Consider the following 10,729-nt stretch of genomic DNA (forward strand, 5'->3'; position numbering starts at 1 on the left):
TGCATCAGAATGCACCCCGGACTTGTGCTTGAGGCATCTCTGTACATGACAAAGCTACCTTGCCTCGACGACAACATCGACACTGGTCCAGTCATAAGCTTCTCTTTCAAGGCCGGAAAACTCTTATCACACTGAGCGACCTATACAAACTTCACTCCCTTACAGAGAAGCTTCGTCATCAACAAAGCAATCTGTGAGAAATCCTTTATAAGACGCGTGTAGTATCCAGCTAGTCTAAGAAAACTCCTAATGTCATCGACATTCTTTGGCTACTCCCACTTCAATACTGCCTTCACCTATTAGAATACCAAAAGTTTATCAATTAAGGTTCAAGAATTTTAGAAGTTCCATACTAATGCTTATAAGAAAAACACTCACCTTAGTAGGATCTATCGAAACTCCATCCTTAGAGATGACATGACCCAAAGACATCACCTGATCGAGCCAAAACTCACACTTAGATAATTTTGCATAAACTGATGTTCTCTAAGGGTGCTCAAGTTGATCCTTAGGTGCTCTTCATGCTCATCCTTACTCTCAGAATAGATAAAAATATCATCAATAAAAATAATCATGAACACATCCAAGTACAGACAAAATATTATATTCATGAGGTTCATGAATGTTGCTGGGGCATTTGTGAGTCCAAAGGGCATAACCATGAACTCATAATTCCCATAATAGGTCCTAAATGTTGTATTAAGGATGTTCTCATCCCTAATTCTGAGTTGGTGGTAACCTAATCTCAGGTCAATCTTAGAAAATACTTGTAATCTTTTAGCAATTATATAAAAAACTGTCCTTGCGATCCTTTAAATTCCCAAATTATAAGTCAAGATTTATTTTAGCCTTCTGAAGTTGATCAAACAAGTCCTCAATCCACACTAAAGGGTATTTGTTCTTGATCATCACTTGGTTCAACATCCAATAGTTGATGCATAACGGCATGGAACCGTATTTCTTTTTAACAAACAACACTGGTGCTCCTCAATGTAACAATCATAACATCCTCAATCATAGAAATTCATTTGATTATTTTTTGTCTTTTTGTATATATTCAAAGATCAATATTGTAACTCACTGGTTACTCATTGATTTTGTATATAATATCATTTGAATATTTTTATGAATAAACTTTTATATAAAGTTGTTTTTTGTCATTCATTTGTATATAATATCATTAATAAAATTTTTAAATGATCTAAATGTAAAAATGAAATCATTATTGAATGCTTAAATGATTTGAATATAAAACTCAAAGCACTATTGAATGTTTAAATGATTTGAATATTTAAATTGAAAGCACTGTTGAATGATTTGTATATAACATCATTGTTTATATGTTTCCAAATCATTTGAATGTTTAAATGATTTGAATGTTTATTTGCTTACATTCACTGTTATTTGGGTTATTATATGCAAAAATCTATTTTAAAAACTGAAACCACTAAAATCACAAATACTGTATAAATTTGTTTAAACATATGTCCACTTAAACTGAAACCACTAAAATTGCATATATCATACTTTTTTGCATATTAATTCATAAAATCATAAAAAAAAATATTTATGAAAATCCTACTGATTCGTACAAATCTGGCAGTTTCTCATCAATCCTACTATTTCGCATAACCGCTGAAACAATAAAAATCGAAAATAACCAATTCATTTGCGAAACATAAGGATTTTCGTGAGATAGTAGGATTTTCACAAATATGTTTATGCAAAATTGTGAATTATTATGTAAAATAGTAGAATTTTAGTAGATTCAGTTTTAGTAGAGTTTCACAAATATTTTTATGCGAAATATTTATGTATATGTCAGGAGATTTGTGATTTTGGTGGTTTCAGCTTTACCAAAAATTCATAAATAAACTTATGCGAGTTTGTGAGGTCTGAGTTTTCGTATAAAAAAAGCTACAATTTTAGATGGGTGGTACAATTTTGTCACAATAAAGCATAAATTTATAATTGCAAAGGGTAAAAGGGTCCTAACAATGCCAAATATTTGTGATTTTGGACATCAGGAGAAATATCAGAAATTATAGGGTTTTTAGAGAATCAGGTTAAATTATCTGTATAGTACGGTCATTTTTCGTTTAGAAAATACCTCAAGGTAGTGAAACATGAAGTGTTTTAAAAGCATAAGGGGAAGCAAGTAGGAAGTGACATTAAAAAAATAGGCAAAGTTGTTTTTTTACATATGTATCCTTAATCTTTTTGCCCAAAAAAGCCCATTGCATGTAAGTTTATATAAAAAACAACTATTTTTTTTTACAAAAGTGGAACTCTTAAAATAAAAAGTCTGTTTTTAACGACAATAAAATTCATTGGGAGAAACAAATTTTCCATGAAATTTTGGAAGAAAAGAGTGTTATTTCATACTTTTGGATCAAGTTTCTTTAGAAGCAAACATTCAATAATTATGTTGTCCCACTTGCATACAACGTAGACTAGTTAAATGTCAAATCTTCTTTGATGTTCAAAATAAGTCACTTTGCCTTCATCCCATATTGTGCTAATGCCTCATACAAAATTCTAAGTGAAATCTCACATATTCATATATTTTAAATAGATCGGACCATAGTTGCAAGAAGTGTCTTGCCACCTAGAGAAGTTTGCTTCCTAAGAAGTGGCACTTCGCAAACCCTTCGAAAGCGGGAACCTTCTCACTTCTTTGAAATGAGAAGCAATGGGAAATGATCTTTCCTTTAGTGGTAGGCACACTTCTCGAATCAATTTTTCTTTCCACATAAAAGATTCCCTTTTGCTTCTTACTCACTTTGCTTGCTTCCTATTTTTTCATACTAAATATATATATTTTTATTATAAACAAGCCAGCCTATAGATTTTATATTGCATTTTTTTTTCATCTCATTTTTTGTTTGCTTGTGATTTAACTTTATAGCACTTTCTATGTGTTCCCTTTTCATTTCTCATATGCTTTTATAATTGCTTCACAACTGATACTTGCTTTCCTCCGCTTACTATTCTTTAGCACTTACTTCCCCACTTATATTTTATGAAAAATGGTTGTATTATCCTTATAAAATGGTACAATTTTAAAAACACCTCATAATTTGCCAAAATTTTCTCCATGCCCAAAATTTTGTTTCTCGATTACTTTAGGCTATTTTTACTCTTCGCACAAGAAAACCTGCTGATGTTTGCACGATAGATACATTGTCCAAAGAGCACATCTCAATAAAAAAGAGATTTGCATAAACATTTTGCTGACCTAATGAAATTCTCATAAAAAATTTTGTGAACCTGGCTACTTGAATCCTAACATAGGAGATTTGCATATGAAATGTGCAGATCTTCTGAGATTCGTAACCCTGTTGTGAATCTTCTAGAATTTAAAAGTTCAAGCTTGGCAGGTTTGCTATATACATTTGTGTCAGTCCTAACATTTGTGAGAAGTCATGCAAACCTCCTTTAACTAAAAACTCTCTTAAAGTCAAGATGTATGTCCGTAAATGCCTGTATGATATTTACAAATATGTGTTGTAAATGTTTTTACTTTCGCATGTTTATTGATTGCAGGTTTGCATCATAAATTTGCTTATGATAACTTTCGCGTAGATACCATGCAAATCTTGTTTAACTAAAAACACACATAAAGTCTCGGTATACGTCTACAAATATGTGTCTAAATGTTCTTATCTTTGCATGTTTCCTGATTGTAAGTTTGCATCACATATTTGCGGACGTCACAACCATCACGCAGATACCATGCAAACCTCCTTTAGCTAAACTCACATAAAGTCTGGATGAACATTTACAAATGTGTGTCATGACTTTTGCAAACATGTGTTATGAATGTCTTTACCTTTGCATGTTTTCTGATTCATATATAAAGTCATTGGATGCTATTTTTCATGTTTTTATTTATCGTTGGAACACTTTTTTCTTTAGAACCCTAACCATTTTCTTTCTCTCTCCTAACGATGATTCTTATGCAATTTATTTTACAATTTTGGTGAGGTTGCAGCAACTTTTTTATCAACCGATAAGGTTGCAATAGCTTTTTGGTCAATTTGTCTATCTTTAAGTCCCCAAAAACTTAGGACAAAAAGTGAGTTCCATATGCTTTCTTGCATTCTTAAGTTTTTTTTTGTAGATATATATTTTGTTGATCTTGTAGTATTTGTATTTGGTTGTTGTCATCAATGATTTATATTTGTTTGCTTGTATTTTATTTAATATTTGGCATCAAATTATATGTTTAAGGTTATATATATATATATGTTGGCCTTATAATAATTGTGTTTAGTTGTTATAAATGATTTATGTTTGCCTGCTTGTCTTTTATTTAATATTTGATTGTTTTGTTTTGGGCTAATGGGGTTAGGGTTAATTATGCATAAATATTCAATTGGGGTAATGGGGTTATGGTTGAAGTGATTGGTTTTCAGTGTTAGACAACAATCGTAGTTGGTTTAGGCAGTTGTATTAATTAAGTATATGAAATCTATATACATGTCCTTTTCTTACATGTTATTTTTATTTGATGCATGATATGTTGTGGTTGGTGTAAACAGTTAATGATTACCTCAAAAGAGTTAAACTACACTACCGTCTCATTGATGACCTTAATTGGAGATCTATAATGATGTTAAAAAATAATAGCTTTAAAGAGTTTATAGTTTTGATGTCTCGTAAAACTGAATATGTCGAAGAGTTTATAAGCTTCCAGTATGGATATTCTATAAACTTAGAAAGTAATAAAAAATTGATACTCATTTTTGGATGATTATGACGTACACTATTATGTACTAGTGATGCTTACTTAATTGTTTTCATTGTACAACATGACAAAGTTAAACAAAAAACAATTGTAAGTGATTTTCAAGAAACGATGGATTTATCTTAGGCAATATTTGTTGAGGGTAATCATTAGACAAATATTCAACTCTCTCAAACAACTGGCAATATTAATGTTCATAACATGCCATTGCCTCAACCAATTAAAAATATAGATATCGCACGTGTAGACAATAAACAATTTGTACTAATAATTAATGTTGTACATGATAAGAGAATGTGCAGCTACATCAACAAACCAATGCTATTGATATTTACTGTAACAATATGAATAACATCTAGAGCAGATGACATAACTGGGTACAAGTTATAATCCATGCTTAGATGTAAGTGTTATTTTTATGATTAATCATAAAATTTGGAAATGCATGAATGATGCGTACATGCAAGCAAATAAAGAGATAAATATGATGCCTTTTGTGAATCTAGAAAATCAAAATTTTGGGCGTGAAAAAGATTTTGGCAAATTGTGAAGCATTTTCGAAATCATGCCATTTTACAAGGATAGCAATAATCTTCTGTATATTTTATGCATCACTTCTCGTATCCATTTGGTTTCCTAGTAACTATGGATCAGACACTATCAATAGGTTTAACTTGATCCATTTTGTACAAATAAATGTTTTCAAAGAACTTATTTCTTTTTTCTTGTTAAAATTATATTTTAATATTTAGCCCTATTGGTTCAAAGTACGTTCTAAAGCAAATGAGCCATGATATATCCATTTTTGTTCAGGTTTACTCAAAATGAATGAGCAATGACAGTTTACTCATTGATGCCAAATTTGCGGTGCACGTTTAGAGGCCTTTTTCATATCAATCTTGTAATCTACACCAAAACCTAGCTACAAACCAGTTAGGTGAAATTTTAAATTTAGGGATGCTTCCTGAGTAGTTGAGTAGTTTTTGAGAAATAAGGATTTTGTTTCATTTGATTCTCATGCTTCATGATATTCAACTTTCCATGGAGAGATTATTTGAAAACCATTGACATGGAGTGCAAGTCAAATGTCATGAAACACCATATTTCCATCTCCCAAACGTCTTTTAACCAGATGGGTAGAGAATACCCGCATTTGGCAATGTACTTAAGAGAAGCCAGACATTGCCATTTTCTACTTCCCAAGATGGACTAGAAACATTGACACATGTTTTGCATATGTTCAGACTCGCAACAATTAAACCCTTGAATAGTTGCCATGAGAACTTTTTTTGCACCACCTCTTTGGCCCACTTGGAAATGGCAGAAGGTACCTCTAGTTTTGCACCTTATCTTATGGAAGGTGAAATCAAATCCTCTAGGTTGGTCCCTCCCATGGAAGTGGCATTCTCTTCATGGTAAAAAAGAAGGGAAATTTTCTACTCAGACATCCTTGAATTGAACCTTCAAGTTCACTGTCTAAGAGTGGAACATCCCACATGTAACGATTCCTGTTCCCTTGGTGGATTGCTGCTTCGAGTCATGTTATATTGTCTTCAAGTAATACTTTAGCTTTCTTGACAGTTGGAAGTTCTGTTCCTTTGAGCATGTTGCTATATTTTCTTACAGAAAGACCTATCACTGTATGTTTACTGTCTGTGGCCACAGGAGGTAAATGTGAGGTACAATTTGGTGACCAATGGGTGAACCTGTAAATGGTGTAAGACACAGCTGTTGAACAAATTGCATTGGAGGGCAGATCAGGTTATATATAACTATTCGATTCCTACTGCACATCTCACTTGATGGAGATAATGTGTGTGCCCCACTCTTGCATTTTCCAAGCAAAGATGTGCGGTGGGGATTCAATATAACAGATGTACACAACATGACATGATCTGCCCTCCTTCCCAGCGCTATGTGATAACCGGTCGAAAAAGTCTCTTCTCATGGTTGTACATCCACGAATTCAGTAAGTTTGCATGCCTTTGATGTTCAAGGTCAGTCTTTAATGATATAAAAAAGCTCCAGTCTGTTCTAGAAAATACAGTGTTGTATGAGTAATTGTCTGAAAATTCAATCAAAGCAGACACCTAATTGCGGCTCCACAATGGTCTTATAGGTAGCTCGACCCATGTTAAACCATTATGGCTCCAAAAATGACCAAATGCACAACATTGACTATTTTCATGTTGCCTAGTAGGTTGTTACCTGTATCATGCATAAAATGTTTGGCTTATCAAATAACCAGTTGACTGCCCTTATACAGAATCTCCCGAACAAGAATAGGTAGGAGAATCACTTTGGTCCAATTCGCTGCATTCTGCATTATATCAGATCTTGGTGATGTTAGATGATCTGAACCTTCATTTTGAGCTCAAATATCTGTAAACTGCATTGCCATCAGATTGGCTGGAGAGACCAACAGGAGTATCCTCTGTGACACGGTGTTCTCATCCCTCAACTTGGTAAGTGATCTCTTCAAATCTACCGTGCATTGATGCACACCGATCAAGCCGGGAGGACTGGAACAATTGCGAATTCTTGCGCACATGCTTTCCCGTTTGAGGATGATCATGCAGCGAACAGTTTGCCGAAGCCTTTGACACAGAATTATGACATAAATTGAGACTTTCAGGATCTTGAGTTTCTTCAATTCCAAACCCTGGTTTCCAGTCGGCCACTAATGAGGATATCTCCCCATCGATCATCTCCGCAATCTTTGTTACATCTTGATCGGATATGTCAAGTTCGGTCACCATTTCCATTGCAACAATCAGTGCAGTATCAGTCTCAATATCAAATGGGAAGTAAATATTCCGAGCTCGTCCTGCACAAATGATACAAGGAATGAGTCTCCCTCCAAAACCAAAAATAACCAAGTGGCAATAAAGATGATATTAATCTTCTCTCTCTCTCTCTCTCTCTCTCTCTCTCTCTCTCTCATATCTGACCTTCTGCATCCAGGATCCGAAGCCTAAGAACAATCCTTTCATCTTCACTCTTCTTTCCCTTGATTGAAATGTCCAAGTTTGCAGAATTTTCATCGTCATCGGAACAAAAAAGAGGTTGATAGTGATCTCCAAGCTCGTTGAGTTCGTAGCCCCAGCCATTCTCCGTGAGATTGGGGACCTCAGAGTGCCCATTAACTAGATGCGGTGGCAGAAGAGATGGTTGGCCAAAAGGACTGAGTTCGGTTATGGGCTCTCTACACTCTATAATCCTTGAATCTGACCCAGAATCATCTAATCGAAGAAATGGATCATTTAAAAGCTCTCTAGCAGGAAGCCTCTGTGAAGCCGTCACTAAGCACTTCTCGACGAATTCTAGCACTTCAGTGTCAGTAATTCTATACAGAGATGCCGGTTTTTTCCCCTTTTTTGTGGGCAAATTCAGACAAGATAAGGTTAGTCTGCAACCATAAAGAAAAAGGAAAGCACAAGCCCAACAAAAGCAAGCAAAAAGAGATTCTTACAGAGATGACTTTTTTGTAGATCTGAGCAGGATGCGTGCATTCACTATACGGGTATTCGAAAGTTACCATTTCCAAAATGCACATCCCAAAGGAATATATGTCTACTAATTCATTATATGCCTCTTCATAAACTTCTGGAGCCATGAATTCTGGTGTGCCTGTTAAGAAACAACCACACAGAATCAACAAAACATGGCAAAAAGAAAAAAGAAAATCACAAAGACTGGAGTGAATCGAGAATGCCATCGATCAATTAATCTGTCAATAAAAGTTTGATTTGGTAAAATTTACAAACCATGACAACATTTCTTTCTTTGGCTTTTATTTTTTCACAACTGTGACAGTGAAGGATTGCATCAGAAAAATGTGCCAAAAAGGAGGGGAGGAAACAGGTGTTTGTAAGGATTTAGAGGGAATGGCTTATCTTCTTACCAACACAATGAGCAGCATGGGATTTTCTCAATATGGCTGCCAACCCCAAATCTCCAATCTTAACTTCACCCTGGTTACCATTAACAAATATATTGTCACATTTGAGATCCCTGTGAATCACAGGAGGGTCATGACTGTGAAGATAGAGAAGCCCTTTCAGAATCTGTCTGCACCAATTCTTTACTGCTCTAACACTAACACTCCTGTGCTTCTGTCTATATCTGGACCAACAAAAACAGCAAAGAGGAAAAGGAGGAAACAAAAGAATCTCAGTTTCTCCATTATTTTTTCCCAGTAAGAGAGGGAAAAGTAGCAAACACAATTATACTCACTGTCTAAGGGTGCCAGAGGTGAACATTTCAGTCACAAAATTGATGTTTCTATTTGTGGTATCAACCCAAGAAGCATAGAACTTCATGATGTTTTTGTGCTTGAGGGTCTTCAATAGATGGATCTCATAGTACAACCTCTCCAGGTCTTCAGGGCTCTGCAAGAAATCATGAAGTTTCACCTGATTCCATGCAACTTCAATCCCTTCAAGCTCATCAAAAGCTCTATACCTGCATCACAACCCAAAAATCATTTTTTTTTTCAGAAAACCAAAAATACAAATCCACCAACAAAATTGAAAAGAAATGACCAAGAAGAAAAAGACCCATACACAATCTTGGAGGACCCCTTTCCCAAGATCTCATTGTACTGAAAACCACCAACAGCCCAAAGTCAGAACCACTAAAATCTACCTCAATAAGAAGGAAAAAAGTGAATGCATAGAGTGGAAGAAAAATACCCTGCCATATCTACCAGTAGGATCAAATTCAACAAACTCTGATCCATCAACAAAACTCTTAGGATTCATCATCTTCTCTCCACCTCTCTTTCTCTTCTTCACTCTACCTAAGAAAAATCAAACTTTATTGCAGAAAAATCCATCTTTAAGAGAAGAAAACCAGAGCAGCAGCAACAATATTCATGATAAAGGAAAGAGTGGTTTTACGTTGGTCTGGTCATGACAAGAGAAGGAAATACATAGAACTAACTGCAACACAAAGAAAGCCAGATGAGTGTGTATGCATACCATTATATTGCACATATTTATATTTGTGGTGACAGATACACTACATCCACTAAGGACAAAGGTTGCTCCTCCATGACTGTGCTCTTAAAAATACATCACTTCCCTTGCTGTCCATCCAAGTGCCTCACCCATCCAACATGAATATTGACACTAAAGACAATTCTAATAAAAAACACCAATAAGCAGTTAAAAGAAATAGCAAAGGTAATATAAAATTTTGGCTTCACAAAAATGGCATCGAGTTTTAATTCTGTTCACTGCCGATTAGGGTGTGAGGAATGGCAGAGGCAGCAACTCATTAACCAAAGGCCTGGGTGAGTTTGGTGATGAGCCATTTATTTCAAAGATAATAAATGTAGGCAGATACCACAAGCCAGATATCTTTTGAAACTATTTCTTTTTTTTTGAGAATATATCTTTGGAACTAAATTGGCTATTAATAAATTGACATATTACCATGTCTTTACCTATCAGTTTATAACGTAATAATAAAGAAGGGTTAATCTAACATCAAACGAGTTGCGTTTACTGCTAGATAGATTCAACTTTATGAAAATGACTAAAATGTTTTGGTACTTTTAAAAAATGCATGATTGCTTTTTTGACATTACATATTTTTTTAAACTTAATAGATCTTTTCCAAAAAAGTAACTTTATGAATTACTCAAGTTTAATTTTTAAACTCAAAAAGTAAGGTTTTTAAAAGTATTTTAGTCATTTTAATATGGTTGAATTCATTTAATGTTAAACACAACTATTTTAATATAAGATTAACCCCAAAAAAATTTACCTACACGTCATAATACATAATATGGATGGATGTATATAAATCCGTTGGATAACAAGGTGTCTGAAAATGACAATCATGTGACTGAGATTTTGATGGTAGGGTTGATCAAGGCTGCAAACGGGTCCTTTCATTTGTTCCATTGGCTAAGTAGTCTGGGCTTTGTGTATGACCAGGATTGAGCCTGAGAGATTGGGGGTCTCTGTCAAT

The 10,729-nt window shown here is 34.4% G+C and overlaps 1 protein-coding gene across 1 annotated transcript; it reads right to left on the reverse strand.

Annotated features, from left to right (window-relative positions):
- Positions 1 to 6,984: 6,984 nt before the first annotated feature.
- LOC149828875 (putative serine/threonine-protein kinase WNK1) lies at positions 6,985 to 9,702 on the reverse strand. The gene is given in 7 exon segments (XM_090016991.1): positions 6,985 to 7,577; positions 7,702 to 8,122; positions 8,223 to 8,380; positions 8,655 to 8,875; positions 8,987 to 9,214; positions 9,316 to 9,353; positions 9,445 to 9,702. Coding segments are annotated over 7 exon segments (1,602 nt in total). The 5' UTR covers positions 9,517 to 9,702; the 3' UTR covers positions 6,985 to 7,113.
- Between the last annotated feature and the right edge of the window lie 1,027 nt (positions 9,703 to 10,729).

Source organism: Nuphar pumila, chromosome 9, assembly GCF_984573655.1.
Source record: "Nuphar pumila chromosome 9, dmNupPumi1.hap1.1, whole genome shotgun sequence".
Lineage (NCBI taxonomy): Eukaryota > Viridiplantae > Streptophyta > Magnoliopsida > Nymphaeales > Nymphaeaceae > Nuphar > Nuphar pumila.